Source organism: Entelurus aequoreus, linkage group LG11 (assembly GCF_033978785.1).
Source record: "Entelurus aequoreus isolate RoL-2023_Sb linkage group LG11, RoL_Eaeq_v1.1, whole genome shotgun sequence".
In the NCBI taxonomy this organism is placed as follows: Eukaryota; Metazoa; Chordata; class Actinopteri; order Syngnathiformes; family Syngnathidae; genus Entelurus; species Entelurus aequoreus.
In genome coordinates, this window is record NC_084741.1 from 53,042,429 (window position 1) to 53,063,982 (window position 21,554).

A 21,554-nucleotide genomic window follows, 5' to 3' on the forward strand; every position below is an offset into this window, starting at 1 on the left:
CTGATTCTGCCAGATTAGGGACAGCACATGTTATGACCATCATTCCTATGCACCCCCTCTTCTGCGAGAACCGCCATCACGGCGGAGGCGCACCTGAGGGTGTGCGGGGTCACTCCGGTCCAATCTAACGGTGTATTGATTCCATTAGATAATTAATGACCCAGGCACGGGCCAAGGGAGGTGCACACGAGAGGAGGGGGCAGCCAAAGGGATGGTGGAGTGTGGGTGTGGGGGTGGGGGTGGGTTTGCGGGGTCTGGGCCCTAGAGAGTTTGAGAGAACCTTGGATTGGGAATGATCGCGAGTCGTCAAGGTCAACCGCAGCCGCCGCTCTCATATGGAGGCAGAATGCGAAGTGACTCCGAAAATGGAATATTAAGATAAAAAGGGAGGGTGTTTTAGGGTGTGTGTGTGTGTGCGCGCTGGTTGTCATGTCCAGCAGCTGTCGATTGATCAAAAAATAAAAAAATTGTACATCAGAAACTCTTTTGACTTCCAAATCCTGAGGTCCAACTAGGACGGTAATGCATGATAAGTAGTTTTTAGCCCTCCAACCAGAATACCAAAACTTGATCTCCCCGGACACTCCACACGCTCAATTATAACTACTCAACAACATGAAAGGCCAGCGAGAAAAAGCAGCAACATCAAATATTCTGTTTCCAAGCGTGTGTTTTCTGCAATCTTACGAGATATTGGATATTGACTGTTGGCCTGCAATGTTATCCTGCGGAATATCTTACATATGTCCATGGACTCTGGTTTGGCCCTCAGTTTGAGATAATTAATAAAGAGTTTGAAGTAATAGGATGCATAGCATGTGCACACTGCAGGAGTAAATGTTTGTATTTGTATAAAACTTAATGATCCAGAGGAGTCTTTTTTTTTTTTTTTTTTTTTAATCAAGTAGAAAGGCACATTTAAAACAATGTTTGCTCTGTCAACGACAACATTTTTTATTATGTAATGCATTATACATCATACATTCTTGCGTCGCTATATGTTGCTAGTCAGATTTCATAGCGATCAATCATTTGCCTTTGAAAACCATTTTACCGCAAAGTATTGCATTTAAAAAAAAACCTGCCTTTACCATACAGATTTAGCACCACAGACATAAACATAACTTCTTAGATATTTCTCTGTGTTTTAATGTTTTGTCATTTGTTCAGTTCTACTGTTACTTTGGTAACAGTAGAAGAGAAAGTCAAACACAATTATAAATAGACGGAGTAGATATTGAAAGGGTAAAAGAAAACACATTTTTGGGTGTAATAATAGATGATAAAATGAACTGGAAATCTCATGTAAAAATATACAACATAAAGTAGCAAGAAACATGTCAATATTTAATAAAGCAAAATATGTTCTAAACCAAAAAATCACTTCATATTCTTTACTGCTCGTTACTGTTACCATATCTGACATATTGTGTAGAAATATGGGTAAACAATTACAAATGTGCGCTTCATTCACTAACTGTTACAAAAAAGATCAATGGAATAATAATACAAACCCTTTATTTACTGAATCAAAAATATTGAAATTCAACGATTTGGTGCATTTGCAAACATCTAAAAAGATTTACAAAGCAAACTGTAACCTGCTACCCAAGAATGTACAACAATTCTTCTCAACAAAGGAGAAATATAACCTTAGAGGTAAATCTAATTTAAAACATTTGTATGCTCGTACAACACTTAAAATCTTTAGCATATCAGTATGTGGAATTAAATTGTGGAAATGATTAAGCAAAGAAATCAAACAAAGCACCAATATGATTCAGTTTAAGAGTCTGTTCAAACAAGTGTTCACAAAGTACACAGAACAAGAATTATGATGAACATCTTGAAACCTTTTTCATTTATTTATTTATTTTTACTTGAGACAAAGATTATTTATGCATTTAATATGTGTTTACTTCCTATGGTATATTATTTATTTATTTGTTCACCGTTCTGTTACAGAGAATAAGTAAATGGGATAAAATTGCTATGGTATGAAAAGGGGTAGGATTAAATAAATTCAGCTTCTTCGTACTCCTTTTCAGACGTGCTGCAAAGAAAAAACTGGAAATATGTGTGTATTGTATGCATGTTCGAAATAAACTGGAACTGAATAACGACTTCAGAAAGGAGCAGTTGACTCGATTCTACCAATTGGATATACAGTGTTACCTCAGTTTTTGTTAGTAATCCAATGAGGTCCGACAAAAATCCAAACAATGTTTCCATAAGAAACAATGTCAATTCAATTAATCTGTTCCAGACAACCAAAAATTAACCCAAAACTAGAAAAGCACTCGGAGAGCTCAGACTGCACTATCTCCCAATATTAAAGAGTCTTTAAAAAAAATCTTAAAGTCCAGATGTTGGTCTTTATCCAATTTCTGACATTTCCTTTAAGTTTAATCGAAATCCGCCCATAGTTTGTTGAAGAATACTTCAAAAAAATCTTGAATCCAGACGGTGATCCTGATCACCCCCAAAATGTAATCACGTTGTTTTTTCCCATTTCTGACATTTTCTGAAAGTTTAATCACAATCCGCCCATAATTTGTTATGTTGCTAATTAACAAACAAACCACAGCAAATCGAAAGATAAATACAATTTTCAAGGTAGGCGGGTTTTTTTTGTTCATTTGTCGCTTCCAAACAGGCTGCAAAAGGGTTCACTCTTTTCATCAGTTTTACCAATTGTTCTATAGCGGAATACAATCAACACAGTGAACCCTTTTGTCAGTCATCCACTGTCCTTGTCTCTGTGGGGGTAGGCTGGACCGCTAGTATATCCAGACAGAGAAGATAAGCCTTAAAACATAAACTTAATGTAATGTTTTAAAAATAATTAGAATGACATCCATAATCTACTGACTTAATCCTCATCCCATTTCGGACATTTCCTGAAAGTTTCATCAAAATGTGCCCATAACTTTTTGAGTTATGGTGCTAACAAACGAACAGACAAACAAACCCCAGTGAGTCGAAGAATAAAAGGAATTGGCATCCTTTTTTTGTTCGTCTTTTGCTTCCAAACAGGCTGCAGGAGGGTTCGCTCGTTCCATCTGTCTCAGCTTTATAATGTAATGTAACGTAGCAGAAAGAATCCGGCTCACCACCATAATCTGTTATTTTTTTTATTAATCAATCCAATAAAATAATACACAATAATACCATAATAATACAATTCCAATTCCAAAACCAACAGCAACATTCAGCATAGCAATTAACAGAGCAATTGAGAGGACACACAAACATGACACAAAACAATCCAAAAGTACACCAAAATTGAATAATGTCAACAACAGTATCAATATTAATAAGAATTCCAACATAGCAGTGATTAGAAATCCCTCATTGACATTATCATCACAGCCACCAAAATCCAATCACTTGTTGCTTATCCTTTTTTGGACAATTGCTTAAGGTTTCAGCAAAATCCAGCCATAACATTTTGAGTTGTGTTGTTAACAAACAAACAAAAAGACAGACAAACCCCATGCGAATCATAGAATAATTTAATTGTACAATAACTCATTCTCGAATAAGTGATTGTACTGTTCCAAAAAAATAAATAAAAAGAAAGGATTACTCCCTATAAGTCTATAAAAAAAAATTTAAATTATTATTTATTATCTGTTTATATTATATTATTGTATTTCATTTCTGATTCTTATTATTAATACTGTATTATTATATTTTCTTGTTTCTTTATTTAATTGATTTATCCGTAAATATTAACATTATTTTGTTTTCCTGCTGTTTCTTTCTTTTGGGTGGCATCGTTGGGATATAAACAAAACATATTTTGACATTTAGGGCAGACAACAGATATATGATGTATGTAAATATGATGTAATGGATAGGAATGTCTGATGCTGGATGTCAATAAAAATTTAATGAAAAAAAAAAGAATAAATGAACTTGGCAGTTTGTTTTGTTTGACTGCATCGGTCTTATTTAACTTATTGTTCTATAGATAAAAAAATAATGTACTTTCTTTTTTTCTGTGGGTGGAGGCGGGGCCGTTATCATATACAGACAGACATTTAGCCTCATAACGTAAACGTAATGTAACCTCGTGTCACTAGTCTGTTACGCGCAAGGTCTGGCAGCACAACATATTAAAAAACGGGGTCAAAATTTGAATAAATGTTTTGTCGAAAAAAATCGACTTGTGGGGTGTTACCGCTGTATTCGATGTAAAAGAATGATTCATTGTCAGACTGTAGAATAAGAAGCTCCTATTGACATGTGGGTGGATGTGAATTGACGGTCCTTTTACAGTTTTGTCCCTACTCTTCACCTTTTGCACGACTGCACCATGCACGAGGTCTCCAAGCGAGCCTCCACATTGCCAGTCTTGGCCAGGCTCCGTCTTTAGGCCCCAAGGGTCGAGGAGATGAGGCATAAAACAACCACCTTGGGGGGCTGGCGGCACGGCGGCCAGGGCTATTGTCAGTCTGCGTGCTGTTTGACTCCAATGTGTCCATTCGCCTGATGCCGTCGACTCCCCGCGGGGAGGGGCCGGCCCGGAGAGAGGAGGGGCACGCTAACGAACCTCTGACAGCTGGAGGCCCTAATTAAAACGTCCCTGCAGAAAATAAACAGAGCCCGAGCCAGAACGAGCAGCCAGCGAAGTGCACGCCTGCAAACGCTCGCCGCAGTGCCCTCGCCGCTATCGCTGCTGCCGCCGTGCCAAGAGACCGCCACTCTGTGGGGTCACACAAATTCTGTTCACGCTTATGAATATGTAGCAGGAACACATTGAAAACACCTGCGGTCACATTCGATACAGGTTGATTTCTACAGCTGTCGGCTTCATGAAGTCTCCCTTTCCAAATATTCCCCTCACCGAATGAAACGACACACCCCTGCAGAGCGGATTGTTCCGCACTCCAGGCGACGCTCCTGACATTCGGTTTGCTTCGCTGTTCGCCTAGGATTAGCAGTCAGAGTGGCCAGGTCCATTTGGGTGAGTGCATTAATGGGCCGCCCAACCCGCCACAAGGTTATGAGGTTGATTGAATAATTACCTGTGGAGGCCCCCTGTCCATTACGGACAGATTGGGAGATGGGAGAGATTGTGCAGGACAGAAAGATGGAGTGAGAGATTAGATAAGCACAGATAAGGTCAATTAGGAGATAAACAAGACCAGCATTTAATGGCAAAAGTCTTTGTGAGGTGCTGGAATTAAACCAGACCGTTTTTTCTGTCCGTATCACTTGTCTGATCTCTCTCTCTCTCCCCTACTGTACTCGCTCGCCTGTTGTGCATTTATCCAGCTGAGAGAGAGAAGGTGACAAAGGTGAATGTTGTTCGACAGAGAAGCGCTTCCCGCCGTTTGACCCTGTCTTCCCTGCCGCACGCCCCTTGCAAACAGGACGCATGCTTGAAGGAATAGTGCAGTAATCAAATCGATCACAAGCACTAAAAGCCTGCAAGTTAGCAAGGACACTGCGTTCCTACGGTGTAAGAGTCCTGGAGCTTCCCTTCAAGATCACACACCTTTTTTATTGTCATCGACTCAAAATGTTATTACTGGCACCCCCTATGTTTGCTTTTGAAGACATGCTAGTATGTAATACAGACACAGTGGGTCTGGGTTAGTTTTTGCCTCATCCCACACTTAAAGCGCGGGTGAAGAATACACTACCGACTTGATAGGTAGGTAGGTCTTTATTGTCATTGCACATGTACAACGAAACGTTTTCAGCACAAACCCGTTCCAGATTAGACAAACAAACTGTACAGGGTTACAGAACCGGAACGCTGATGGGTCGCCACAAGGCAACCCGTAAAAGATGGGAAAAAGGTCAACACTGGGGGAGGATGAGTAAAAAAATACAATCTAGACTGGGCTCCTATGGGGGCCCAGTCTGAAGTGGGAAAAAAATTCCATTGCAAAGCACATATACATATTACGACATACAACTCGAGACTTGCAACAGAGGGGAGGGAGTGGGGGCTACGGTTCAGGCTGCAGCTCTTCAGGCGCTACCCAGCCGTCCATCACCCCTAAGGGATTTGCGTCAAGAGCGTTGGATGGGGGGGAGGGGGATGTGTGTGTGGCGTATATTTTTTGTGGATGTATGTGTGGGTGGTTGGTGTTCTTGTCAGTCAGTCCAAAGTCAACAACAACAGGTGTGTGTCCATGAGAGACAAGAAGGGAGTTTGTTGTGTCTGTGATAAGAAGTCCGAAAGAGATTATACAGATGCTACCTGGTGGTTGTTTGAGCACACTGCAGCTAGTCCTTGATAGTCCCACTTAAAGCCCCACTTTCAGTTATAGTTGATTTTGGCGGCGCCATTGGACTAAAGCGGGAGTGTTTTGTCTGAAGGAATACCACATTTCCCAGTAAGACCAGCGCCAAGGGTTAGTCAGTCAGTATGACTGATCTTACCACAGTAGGAACCTACATATTTTACTTAAACTTGATATTTGCAGTCATCACATTGTTTTTGTCTTTATACAGTACTTTTGAGTTTGTTGCTGTGGAACTGCAAACTAACAAGCTAGTGGCTATGTATTGTTACCACGCAAATTTCTGATAGCTAACATTAGCATTATTATTTTTATTTGAGCTTCGAAAATTACTTACTAGTCCAGCAGGAACAGAGCCAAGGCAGCCTCGGTCCAAAGTCCCTCCTTGTCTTTGAGCTCACACCAGCAACTGAAAGCCGGGCTAATGTTGGGTCGCTTCTCTTTTTTTTTTTGGTCTCCTCCGACAAAACTTTTCGTTTCTTTGGTTGTTTTGCAGCTTCTGCCATGACAGCAGTAATTGCATGTCGGCGTTCGCATCGACTTTCAGACTTTGTAACGAATGGGGAAAAGGGGAAGTGACGTATGCTGTAAAGCAGTCAGCACATTTGTAGTTATTTGTGTGGCAGGTTTCCTGCCACCTGCCTCAAAGTTGCTTAGTGCCAGTGAAAGATACAGACCCCCTCAGGGCATTACAGAGGTGTCATTCAACTTGTTGCAAGTTGATGTATCATCCCAAAAGTTATGAAAATATTTTATAAAGGTTAAAAGTTACTTAGTGCTGCTTTAATGCTTCAGTCAAATGCAGTATTCTCACAGGAAAAAATACAACCTTACCTACTGTATCCTCAAAGTCTTATGATCAATAACCAAATGGTCAACGACTTATGGACAATTAGTCTCGCTCATGCGTCTGCAAAGACGTTTTGCTTGATGGCGGACAATTTTTTCAACGCATAATGCTCAAATTATACAGACGTGCTTGTCAGTCCCTTAAACGTGAATACAGAATTTGTTGATTCAGTTATCCACCCTCAAGTTACAGTGGGTGTTTAGGAGGGAGTATTGAGGTATTTAAAAAATATGTAAGGTAATTTGATTTATGGGGTTAATCTTTGACCTTAGACAACACCACCACCACCATCTGGTGCATTTGTCAAAAAAAATAACATCCCAGGGGCCAAATCTTGATTCAGATTGGCCGGCAAGTTAAAAAAAACAACCTGGCAGTGACAAACATTTTTGCATCAGATTCTTTCAAAAGTTAGACCACTGTCATATAGAAGACATTTGCAAAACATTTTTTGCAGTAGGTCTATAAAATCAACAGATTTTCAGGAATATACAAAATAAAAATAATAGTGAAGAGAGAAGTCCAACCCCCCGGTCCTTAGTTTTCTGGAAATGTGGTCCCCAAAGCAATTTAGTTGGATAGACCTGGTGTAGGGTCACAAAATAACTGACCAAACCATCCCTTTTGAGTACGTCTTCGTTAGTGTGCCAGACGCATTGGTATGCTTCAGTACGCTTGTAGAGGGAAGAGTTAGATACACTGCTGTCTGTTGATTAGTCATCAGGGAATTGTCCGTATTCCATGTTAACTAATTACCTGAATGGAAGGATAACAAAAGCTGGCAATTAATAGAAAATACAGTGGTTTACATCAGAAGAAGGATTCAAAGCCCATTTTCTTGGTTTAAGCAATTATGTATTACACGGTTGCTTGTAGCTGATCAGGGTTCTGATTTGAAATGTACTGCTTAGAGGAACATGGCTCATGTGGTTCTGATAAAACTGTCTTAGCACCATTCATTTGAATGCTTTTGAGCTTTTGCATTCTTTACTAGCTTGTTACCATTACGACTAGCATTAATGACATCGAAACCACGGCCATAATTGCTGCTTTTATCACTTTGTTTTGAGTAGAGATGGGTAACAAAACCAGGTTCCGCAACGGCACTGGTGCCAACGTACGTAACCTAATGGTGGTCTGTTTTGGTGCTAAATGAATGCATTCTCAGCCACCTGCAACAAGTGATTGGCGGTGATATTGTGCGTCTGGAAGTAATGTAGCATCCCGACAGACGCTCTTTTTAAACTTTATTGCCGACCTTAACACACCGAAACAGCACCCCTCATAACACCGCTAGCACCACATCAACAACACAGCACAACCTCATTATACACCAATGACCGTCACGGCAAGCAAGGTGCATTCACAAACCCCCAGAATTATGAGCTTCAACTTTACAACACAAGCAAGTCGTTTTTTACACATTCTTTATGTTCTGTATTGCTGCAATAATTATGACATATTGTTGTGGATTTTATTTCTTATTACTGAGTTAATTAATGTATATAATTTAACTATTTAAATTACTATTCTGTTCAATTTGAATATTACAAAGTTCCATGAATATAAAAAAGTACCGGTTTGTGCATCATTTATAGCAACATTTTCAAAGTGACGATTTGTTTTTAGTAGGGTTGTACGGTATACCAGTATTAGTATAGTACCGCGATACTAATGAATCATATTCGGTACTATACTGCCTCTGAAAAGTACCGGTTCGCCGAGGACTTTGAATATGACCAATGTATGATCTTGTAACGACTTGGTATCGGATTGATACCCAGATTTGTGGTATCATCCAAAACCAATGTAAAGTATCAAATAACAGAAGAATAAGTGATTATTACATTTTAACAGAAGTGTAGATTGAACATGTTAAAAGAGAAAGTAAGCAGATATTAACAGTAAATGAACAAGTAGATTAATAATTCATTTTCTACCACTTGTCCTTAATAATTTTGACAAAATAATAGAATGGAAAATGACAATATGTTACTGCATACGTCAGCAGCTAAATTAGGAGCCTTTGTTTGTTTACTTACTACTAAAAGACAAGTTGTCTTGTATGTTCACTATTTTATGTTAGGACAAACTTGCAATAATAAACATATGTTTAATGTACTCTAAGATTTTTTGTTAAAATAAAGCCAATAATGCAATTTTTTGTGGTCCCCTTTATTTAGAAAAGTACCGAAAACTATCGAAATAATTTTGGTACCGGTACCAAAATATTGGTATCGGGACAACACTAGTTTTTAGTATTGATTAAAATGTAAACAATACCCATCCTTCTTGTGATTGGGTGAAAACACAAGCATCAGACAACATCCATTCTCCTTTTAAGTCAGCTGTATTGTTTTCACAGTTCGTATTGCAATTTCGTTAGTGCAGCCTAGCTCCGTCCTTTGGGAGACCATTGTTGCAAAATAATGTGGTACAGTGCATATTTAAAAAATGTGTGGGTACCCTGAACCAGCTCAGTATAATATCGTCAGTACAAAGGCGCATGCTTTCCAACCCAGGTATGGATTTATAAGCTGTAAGAAGACAGAGATGTCAGCCGAGCTATTGGATGTAAGCCATTGACCCAATGTCCCTGTTCAACAACCAATCCATTTGACTCCGCTGCGGCATTTGAATTGTGTCCAAGAGGTTTTCATGCATATATTTTAACATTGGCAGTTTTAGCGGCAGAGTCTGTCAAACTTGCCTCACATGTCTGCACTTCTCAGCTCTTCTAGCTGTACAGTCCGAATAGAGGGAAAGCGAGGGAGAGGCCATCTCAGGCCCAAGGCCATGACACCATGGCGCTCGGGGCCAGGCGAGCCCTTTAAATGTCAATACAGCACAGAGGGATGGAGATGGGCTTGAGGGCAACGTTAGTAACTTGTAGATGTAGAACGTATGCTGTAGGGTGACGAAGAGAAGGTGGGGATGTCCGTTTGAGACAGTCTGGTTGTAGACACACCTGAATGTCCCTTCACAAAATGAAGGTGAACATCTGTAGGTGTTTTACTGTGATTCATCCAGCCATCCAGTTTCTACCGCTTATTCCCTTCGGGGTCGCGGGGGGGCGCTGGAGCCTATATCAGCTACAATCGGGCGGAAGGCGGGGTACACCCTGGACAAGTCGCCATCTCATCACAGGGCCAACACAGATAGACAGACAACATTCAGTGAGGTTTAAAAATGAATGTTTTTGGTACAGTTTTTGGTAAGTACAGTCAATTCCGGTCTGAGGCTGTCTGACCTCTTTTTTTATTACTTTAGTTTACGGTTGTACGGTATACTGGTATTATTATAGTACCTATTATAGTACCGCGATACTAATGAATCATATTCAGTGCGATACCGCCTCTGAAAAGTACCGGTATCTAGTCGATACTGCTATGATTATGTAGATTTTCTTTGGCATCACATCTTCTTCTTTTGTTTTTTTAAAATGTATATTATGTTTATAAACTCAGGAGATATGTCCTTGGACACATGATGACTTTGAATATGACCAATGTATGATCCTGTAACGACTTGGTATCGGCTTGATACCCAAATTCGTGGTGTCATCTAAAACTAATGGAAAGTATCCAAACAACAGAAGAATAAATGATTATTACATTTTAACAGATGTGTAGATATAACATTTTAAGAGAGAAAGTAAGCAGATATTAACAGTAAATGAACAAGTAGATTAATAATTCATTTTCTACCACTTGTCCTTAATAATTTTGACAAAATAATAGAATGATAAATGACACAATATGTTACTGCATACGTCAGCAGACTAAATTAGGAGCCTTTGTTTGCTTACTTACTAATAAAAGACAAGTTGTCTTGTATGTTCACTATTTTATTTAAGGCCAAACTTGCAATAAGAAACATATGTTTATATGTACCGTAAGATTATTATTATTTTTTAAATAAAGCCAGTAATGAAATTTTTTGTGATCCCCTTTGTTTAGAAAAGTACCAAAAAGTATCGAAATAATTTTGGTACCGGGACAACACTACTGATTCAATACAAAACCCAAACAATGAGACAAGTGCTGGCATGGGAGTAGTTTTTCGCTATCTATATTGGGGGAAAAAAATGTCTTGTTTGTCAATTCAAGTATCTTGTTCTGGTTATAGTTTGGTCTTGAACACTGTCCATATCCTCCACTTGTTCTTAAATTCCGATGTCAGTTCTATTTGGATTTTAAATACCGACTTGTTCTCCCCATAACAAACCATAAACACACAATGAATGTGTTCCAACTTTAAATTATGTAAGCCATATATTGGTGACATCATATTAGTGGTTTAATGTTTTGGCACCGATAAATGCATCATTAAAAGCCCCACACATGCCAAATGTTATGTCAAACAGTCATACAAGCCAAAACACATTAATATTAAGTGACTGAATAAGAAATATGTCTGGGCAGAGCGGAACTACAGTAGTATCTCAGCTTACAAGCTTATTTGGTTCAGTGACATAACTCGTAACTCATTTGTATGTCAAACACATTGAAATTAATTAAAATCAATTTCATTGGTGCTTGCCCCAGCCCCAAAACAGTACAATTTTAAAATGTAACAAGCCTTTTAAAAAGGGAAAAACTGACCTTCAGATAATAAATATTGTTTGAAAAACAATACAATAAAATGAAGTACAAACTACAGTTGTTTTATGAAATAAGTAATAATATGCAGCAGTTACCTTGGAGAGTGGACTACGGTGTCTTCTTACTGCTGATTCTTTGTCAAACACACCATCACATCATATTTTCATGGATAAATGTTCTCTAGATATTATTTCAACGCTCTTGGCAGGCGTTTAGAGATGGGAATTTATAAGATTTTTACGATTACGATTCCACTTTCGATTCTGCTTAACGGTTTGATTCTTTTATCAATTCTCATTTGTATAAAAGGATAGCAAACCGGTGGATTAGCCTCAACTTTGTTTAGTTTAGCAGAAAACAAGATTATAAGATCAATAGCCTCGATGGGGTGCAAAAAAAATGTTTTGTTTTGAAACTATGATATAATCCTAAAATTAATATTCTACTGTAGTACTTAACAAAATACAAACAAATTATTCTGTGACAAATGACGATTACACAAAAATGTAAAATAACATGTTTAACATTTTTCAAATACATATGAAAAGTTTTTTATACATTTATTACATTTAAAATGTTTTATTTATTGACATTTTTGATACACAGTTAGCAGAAATACAATACAATATAAAACAAATGTTCCCCCCAATAAAAAAAAAAAAGGTACATGGTGCAGCAATACACAAAAGTAAACAAAAGGCTCAACAATCATCCACAATTCAACCACGTCTCAATCTGGGGCACACTGGAGATCAGTCTCTATCACATATTTTAAGAAAGCACCCCATACTTCTTAAAATTTTACAGAAACTGTCAGCCTAATTGTCTACAACTTAAGGAAATAAAGAATATCTCTGATCCAGCGGGTGCGGAAGTATTATTATTTTTTAAACGTATATACATATATATGCTGAGCGCTCAAAAGTAAGAAGAACTACGTCAGTCAAAGACAAATACAAGCAAGTCAAGAAGAATTGTACACTGCATTTTTTTAACCATCAACCATCGATTCTACTCTACTAGTCTGCTGGCGTTAGACTCACTCAGCTCCAGTATGGTGCAGACTAGCTGTGATGCGCTCAAATGGCTGTGCCAAGTTAATGACCCTCCATGAGGGGTTTTTGATTATTTCTTTCTTTAATTCAATGAATATTAGCCACTTTTCACCATTGTTGTTCGCACTCACTTTCTTGGTTCCAATGGTTTGGAAACCAAAGTAATGTCGATCTACAACTATAAGCTAATGCTAGCAAGTAAGACCGTATTTTTTGGTTGGCTATTATAGATTTCAGAGTTGACATTTGCTGCACCAACTAATGGCGGTGTTGCTCGTAACTCCAAAATTTTGCTTGCAACTTTAAGCATAACACTTAACCGAGATAAAATGCGTATCTCAAATATTCTTAGGTTGGAGCACTCCTAAGTTGAGGTACAACTGTATTAGTAATAGTTAGTAAGCTAAAAAATTATATCAGTGACAGCCCTAAAAGTCTGCAAAAAACAACCAACTCAAAATGGCCCACCAAAATGTTTCAAGCCATCTCACTCATTAAGAACAACTCCTACCTTTGATGTTTTCAAAAATATTGGTCTTACAGTATTAGTTTGGAAATATGTAACATGCATCCTGTACCATATATGGTGGCTGTAGTTTTTCCTCCACTACAGAAAATAGTGTACAAAATATACAGGGAGGCCAGAAGCAGACATTTTACTGTTGTTATGAACACATAAATAGTTTATGCAAATAACAGTAAAAAGGTCAAATCAATGAACTTAAGTACTTTTTTTGTTAATTTTTTTAGGTTAACATAGTCATTACAATGGTTTGTTGGTTCCACTGATAGTCTTGAAAACGGTTAAAATATACAAATGACTAAATTAGTTTCTTCGTGAGGTATTCGGTATTTAGATCTGACTAATCAGTATCATCTCATCTCCTTTTGTTCAAACACTGGATCGAGTTTTGGATTGTATTCTTAAATCTTTTTCCTCGAGATTCTGACTTGTTGAACTATTTCAGTTCTGAGGGTCCCCAGGATAAAGCCTAGAAATGTACACAACAGGATAAGAAATGTTTTTTTTAAGTTGAACGCCTCTGCTGTTGTAGAATTCAAAATGAACCAGGCAAAATGAAAACATAATATGCCTTGAAAATTGCTACTTTCATGCATGAAATGACGAGATGAGACTTCAGTTCAGCTATCATAAAAGGATGACTTAGTGCTGTATTTTGCTTTTTCTTTGGCTTTATGTGGCAACATTTATTTCTAAAGATGAACTACCGATAGAATACATTTTTGGCACTGACTTAATCCCGATTCACATAAAATTTAACGGTGCCCTATTTCGGTACATGGGTTGCGCGTGACGTCAGGCCAGGTTGCCAGCTCTTCGCACTTTGCCACCTGGCGAACACTCCAGCAGCACTGAGAGCGGACTCAGCCAAACTACCTCTAGGTAATGTTGCAACTTTCAATGCCAACAAAGACATTTAATTAAAAAACACTCCATTGTAAGTAAAGTAAAGCGAGCTTGATGTTAATATACAATGGCTTTGCTATTGACATGCTACTGATTAGCATTAGCGATTTACCATTGTGATTACTACACCTCTAAATGTGTTAATGAAAACTACAACTAACATGCACGTTACAATCAAACAGCTGGTGTGTAATAACTACTTACAGTATTAACACTTTTTAGGGCACAGCGAAAAACAAAATAACACACCATAAAATATACACTACTGCCATCTATCACCTTTGACTTGCAACTGTAATTTGCAACTTAATGTCATACCTGCAAATCAGACTCAAAAAGGTGATAATGAAACAAGGGATAACAACTGGACAGTCCTTTTTAAATGTTGCAATATAAAGTTTGATTTAATTAACAAAAACAATTAATATTCATTGTTACACACAAAATTACCTAAAATTGGTATCGTTAAGTACTGGTATCGATTCCCAGGTACCGGGATTTGGTACTGTATCGGTTCAAAAGTCAACAACACCCATCCCTAACCACTAGTATACAGTACTAGTTACAAAAGTTTTGGCACTGTGTATTGTTTTTACAGTATGGTGCTTAAGGACAAAAATAACACGGGCCTTTGCTGACTCTTCTATTCCGGCAGATCGCCTGCCAACCAGAGCCTACGTTAAGAGTGGCGTGGGCGCCATATTGGGAGAAGGATGGCCACCATGCCGTTTGTCAGTGAGGGGAAGTGCGTGAGTGTGGAATGGGATTTCCTGCAAGGACTACTGGCCAAGCCTCCTACCCTGCCCTGGTGAGACAACACACACACACACACACACACACACACAATGTCATGTAAGCCTTTGTGCATGTCTGTGAATTAATTTCTCTTAGTATACGCTGGAAAACAAACTGTGTCGATGCAACACAAATTCAGCAATGTGTGTTTCTCCCCCAACCGGTCGGTATTGTCGCCCACCTGCCAATCCCGTCAAGAGACGCCAATCTCCTCCACCCCCACCGACCCCTTGGCTGGAGATTAAGTAAATTTGGCTGGAATTATTAATGGGCAGTCAGTTACAGGCGGATATAAAAAACTAAGCAGAATCAATGTGTGTGTATTGATTGTTCTCTGTGGCTGGGGTCGTGGCTGTATAATAATGAGACGTTACAGGGGCTGACACACACACACACACACACACACACACACACACACACACACACACACACACACACTATTGTTTTACATATTAGACAATAGCAAGGAGAAAGGATGTCAGTTTATTGCGATACGAGCATACGTATGAGGTCTTTTTTTTTTTGGATAGGAACCAAGAATACGGCTATTAAAGAGAAATGTCACCTCCATACACACACACACACGTGGGCGCACACACACAGAACCAACACAAATGGTGAAGTGGCGGTGACAACATAATTCCACCGCTCAGGCCCCATTGAGGAGAGTCAATACCCAATCAGAGAGACAGGCTACCTGAGCCCTGCCCCTCCGACACCCCCTCACCCCCTTTGTCACTGCGTCCCTCCCTCTTCTATTGATCCCTCAATCAAGGCCCAGCTCACAAGCCCGGGACCAGATGAGAGCGGAGCCAGAGAGGGAGGCAAAGTGAGAGATGTGTGTGTGTGTGCGCGCACATATGGATTTGGAAGCAAATGGCATTATTAGGACTGTGGCAGCCAGAAGAGGGGAGTTTGTGTGTAATTACCAGGCCAATCTGCTGGAGATGGCTCACAATAGTGATTGTTTCACTTGAATTGCAGTTGAGCCATTACCATTCTATGTATTTATGAGATGACTTTTCGGATTGATGTGGAGGCTCGGCTCGTTTATCCGCAGCATGGCATCAATCAACAGGTAGTCAGCAAGTGGCTATTACACGACAGATCTGTGCTGATTCACGTGTTTCTTTCTTCTCCTCCGTCCTCCCCGCCGTCTGCTCTGTCCAGTCTCCAAAACCTGCGCAAGGAAAAGTCACGCAATGCTGCCCGGTCGAGGCGGGGGAAGGAGAACTTTGAGTTCTTCGAGCTGGCCAAGATGCTGCCCCTGCCCGGCGCCATCACCAGTCAGCTGGACAAGGCCTCGGTCATTCGGCTGACCATCAGCTACCTGCACATGCGCACCTTCGCCAGTCAGGGTGACCCGCCCTGGATCCCCCTGTTGGAGGGCGACAGCAACTGCAGTAAAGGTGAGCAAGAAATATAAAAAGATGGCGTGTTTTTTTTTCCCTGTAGAAAACTTTCTACAAAGATTATTTGGGGACTTTACACATGAAACCCACAAAGTTTGTTGACTTACATTCAGGGACGTCAGTACGGTAATATACTTTTATTATTTGACTTTCCTGTCACTTCTGGGAAAATGTAACCAAAGAATAGGCTGCAAAAGTCAGTGGCAACATTTAATAAATATACAACACACAATCATTCGATTGATCGATGGATTCAACGATCCATCCGTCCATTTTCTACCGCTTGTCCCTTTCGGGGTCACAGGGGTTGCTGGAGCCTATCCCAGCTGCATTCGGGCGGTAGGCGGGGTACACCCTGGACAAGTCGCCACCTCAACATCAATTAAAAAAAAGTGAAACGAAAAACTTTTCTTATTGTATAAAGCAGGGGTCCCCAAATTACGGCCCGCAGGCCGGACTCGGCCCGCCAGCGTCCAAAATCCGGCCCATGGGAAGTCCCAAGTAAAAAAAAAAAAAAAATACAAATTATTATTTTTACATTTTTATTTTATTTTTTTATTTTTTATTATCCATCCATCCACCCATTTTCTACCGCTTGTCCCTTTCGGGATCATGGAGGGTGCTGGAGCCTATCTCATTAGTTTTTTAAATCTGTCCTTTCTAATCCATTTTCTACCGCTTGTTACTCTCTGTGTCTCCGAGCTGCTAAGGCAAATCATATAGTCTAAAAATGCATTTTCCCATCGATAACGGGACATCATGGCGCTCGGAATATATATATTTATATACAGCCCGGCCCCCGGCCAAATTGTTTTAACCCAATTCGGCCCGCGAGTCAAAATGTTTGGGGACCCCTGGTATAAAGAGTAGCATTGCAATTGTTGTTGCTGTGTCTAAATTAGGTCTTGGTCATATGGCCTAAAAATAACATTTCTGATTTTTTCACACATACTTTGATATAACCAATTTCTCACAACATTTTAAAGAAACCAATAAATACAAATGACGTACGTAATTTAAAACAAGTTTTACTTTTATTTGATCAGAAACGAGTAGTTTGAAAGGAGACAAGCAATGCCACAATTTACAGGGATACATCAATCAATCATCTTAATTTGAACAAAATTCTAATGTTTATAAAGTTGTTCTTTTTAGAACCAATATAAATTGCTCTTTGTATAGAACAATTGTCCAAAAACTAAAGAGCTTTTATAAATAACCTCCATTATTAAAATCAATAAAGACTAAACTTAAATCTTCAATAAAATACTTCTGTAAACAAAAATGTAGCATGATGTGCTTTTGCATACAATGGGCAATGCCATTTTACATTGTTTGCAAGTAAATAATAACATTGATAGAACTAAATTGTTTTAGTAAGTGGATAAAATGCAGTCTTTTCCACTGTATGCTCACCACATATTTAGTGACGTGCGCAGCGACCGCTTTAGTGATCGGCTCTCCATCGTGCTCCTTTTTTATGTACATGGTACCTTGAGTAAGCACTTTCAAAACAGTAAGCGAGAGTTAGTCCTTTATTACGATCTTGTTTGCCTTGTAAAGAGATGCATTTCTCCCACTCGGCTGGATGCCTCTTTTTCAGGTGCTGAAATACGTTCGCTGTGCTGCCGCCTTTTTCAAACAAATTTTGCAACGCGCAGTCAATTGTTCCACGTGTGTTGCCGCAAATCCAAGCCACTGACGACACTATTCTTGTTAGCGTAGCCATATTTTGCTCTGTGTGTAAATGTCCGCTAAGGGAATAATGGAGAAAGTCTGAATCTGTCTCAACAAAACATTAGAGACTAACCAGACAAAACATTAGGTACACCTGCATAATTTAATCGAATCCACTACAAGAGTTGTAGGCTTTCGACGCATCCTGGAAAAGGACTGACCAATTTTCCAGTCATGGAAACCATATGAAAAATGACAATAAGGGTCCTTAAGTCATCCTGGAAAAGCAATTACAGGGTTTCCCCTAGATTGCCAAAATACCTGTGGCATGCCAATTTGACATCATCACATTATTTGCAATGATGCATATATTGTCTTTAAAAAGGCAAAAAAATTGTATACAGACATTTAAAACAAATCTGTTATTTATAGTAATAACTTTTTTTTTTTTTTTAACATATCGTGTTGTTTTTCACCTATTGCTGCTTATTGTACAATGTAAGGAATCAATAAAGTACTATCTATCCATCTATCTATCTATTTGTTGAAAAAAATGTTTGTAGAGATTTATCCAATCTTTTTAGTCACTCTTTATTTATTAAAAACGACTGGCAACACATTTAGCATCTATTTCTGGTGTTATTGTAGACCAGGGGTCCCCAAACTACGGCCCGCTGGCCGGATCCGGCCCGCCAGCATCCAAAATCAGGCCCGCTGGAAGTACCAAGCATTAAAAAAAATAAAATAAAATAAAAATAAAAAAAATATTTTTTTCTGTCTTATCCACTTTGTAGCGCTTGCTACTCACGGTGTCTCCTAGCCGCTCAGGCAAATCATATTGTCTAAAAATGCATTTTCTCATCGATAACGTGACATCATCGCGAGTGCGGAAAGTGCACTATATATATCTAATATATATATCTAATATATATATATATATATATATCTAATATATATATATATATATATGTATATATATATATATATATATATATATATATATATATATATATATGTATATATATATATATATACATATATATATATATATATCTAGGATATGTATATCTAATATATATATATATATATATATATATATATATATATATATATATATATATATATATATATATATATATATATATATACACATATATATCTAATATATATTATATATATATATATATATATATATATATATATATATATATATATATATATATATATATATATATATATATATATATATATATATTAGATATATATGTGTATATATATATTAGATATATATGTGTATATATATATATCTAATGCCCCCGGCCCCCGGCCAAATTTTTTTAACCCAATGCGGCCCCCGAGTCAAAAAGTTTGGGGACCCCTGTTGTAGACTATATATCTGTTTAGAGACTCTTTACTTCTGTCGCTCCATGTCTGCGACGAAAAGTGAGCTGCCGAGAGCCTGTTGTAAACACTTGTTCTGCGTTGCTGGGAACTTTCTCTCTTTAAAAGCCGCCTGTGTTATCTTAAATTTGGAAGATCTCTAATATATTTAAGTACGTCCACATCACAGGCATGCTGCCTCCGATTCAGACAACCCCGTGCGTATGGCTTACGTCGGTTTCGGCGAGGCTGTTCCGGTGATTAAAGTACGTCTTTTTTGGGCGACGACATTTTGGGGCATCACTAGTCAATTGTGCACATAAGAAAATCCATATATATATCCATTTATACTGTAACTTCCTGTTAGTGTTATTGTGTATGTTAGTGTGTCATGATGTTCATTTTTCCCACGGTCTGTGAACACACCGTATCGGCAAAGAATGAAGATGTGTCTTGTTCCTAGGATAAAAAAACACGGAGACGGACGTGCGTGCACGGAGAAAATATTTGTTGGAGTTGGGCCAATAGTTAGCATAAAATTGGCAATAAAAGCTAAAAAGAGCGTCTGACTTTGTGTCTTCTTCTGGGCGCTACAATACATTATACTACTTTATTTTGTTTTCATTTTAAAAACGCTAATTTTTAAGGTGTGCCGACTAATTTATTGCCATGGCGCACAGCCACAATCAAATACATAAAAGGGGAAATCTGAATTATCTTGCTGCTGACTTGTTAGCGAATGCTAACAGGTTACAAGTTCTGTGCTTGTATGTTTGTTGTCACCTCGTCTTTAGCGTAACATTAAGGTACAGCGCTTCTCTGCTTCGAGCTGGCGCAGCATCCCACGTGACGCAAATCTAATTTTCACTTCCGCTTAGAGCAGATATCAAACACAGATCTTTCAAGATTTTGTGACTTTTCAGACCCTGTTAAGGACTTAGCGCCAAGAGACAAAACTAGCGATTATAAGTTGAAAAGTGTCATCAGTGTTGGTCTGTAAGTGTGAGGTTTTTCTCTTCTGTGACTACAAGCTCCTCTGTGTCCTCAGTTGAGTGACAGGCAGAGGAAAGTTATTTTGGGCGTGTTGGCTGTGCATCATATCTCTGATTTCAACAGAACTTTGAGGTAGTTGCAGTTTTCAGAAATCCTCAACTCAGTATAATATTGTTTACATAAAAAATAAGATTGCAACAAGAATAGTTCAAGAAATGCCAGTGCCAGATGTTTAGAGTGAACACGGTTGTGCAGTTAGGTGAGATGAAACAATTTTCTGTGATTTATTGAATTTAAGTACAAACATTTTTTGGGGGAAATGCAGGAGAACAAATTAGAGCGGTGGTCAGCAACCCGCGGCTGTCGAGCCGCAGGCGGCTCTTTAGTGCCGCCCTAGTGACTCCCTGGATCATTTTTAAAAAAGGATTGAAAATGGAAAAAAAAGTTTACAAGTAAAGTTTCTTTACATGTAAAATCTTCCACTCCTTCTTTGTCTCATTTTGTCCTCCAAAAGTTGCATGCTGTGCGTGAATGCACAAAGGTGAGCTTTGTTGATGTTATTGACTTGTTGGAGTGCTAATCAGTCATAGGTAATTGGTCAGAGCATGACTGCAAGCTAATCAATGCTAACATGCTATTTCGGCTAGCTGAATGTACATATTGCATCAATATGCCTCATTTGTAGGTCTATTTGAGCACATTTAATATCCTTTACTTTTATCCTCTTTGTATATAATTTATATTTGCATGTTTCATGACACATTATCTGTATGTAATATTGGCTGCATTTCTGATAGTTGTTTGCCTGCCATGTTGTTCCAGACCACAGCAAACATTAACTCTATTGCCAACGATTGTAACAAATCTATTGAAAGAAGACAGCCTGTTTCCTTAAATTTGGACACACACATGATCTATACCTTTGGCCATTAAAAGCCAGTAATTTCCCGGGGTTATCTCACCCTCTGAGTAGCCTCTGATTTACTAATGGTTTTTTAATGTTGTAAAAATGTGGAGAATAAATATTACATTTCAGCATTTCTGTCAACGAAGATTTGCTTCAGCCTGCGAGACATAGTCATTTTGATAGTAGACT

General features: G+C 38.5%; 1 protein-coding gene across 1 annotated transcript; it reads left to right on the plus strand.

Annotated features, from left to right (window-relative positions):
• Positions 1-14,872: 14,872 nt before the first annotated feature.
• Positions 14,873-20,521, plus strand: LOC133659661 (neuronal PAS domain-containing protein 1-like). Its single transcript, XM_062062244.1, has 3 exons — positions 14,873-15,009; positions 16,167-16,405; positions 20,514-20,521. Exons 1-3 carry the CDS (start codon positions 14,915-14,917, stop codon positions 20,519-20,521), a joined length of 342 nt encoding a protein of 113 aa, XP_061918228.1. The 5' UTR covers positions 14,873-14,914.
• Positions 20,522-21,554: the final 1,033 nt, after the last annotated feature.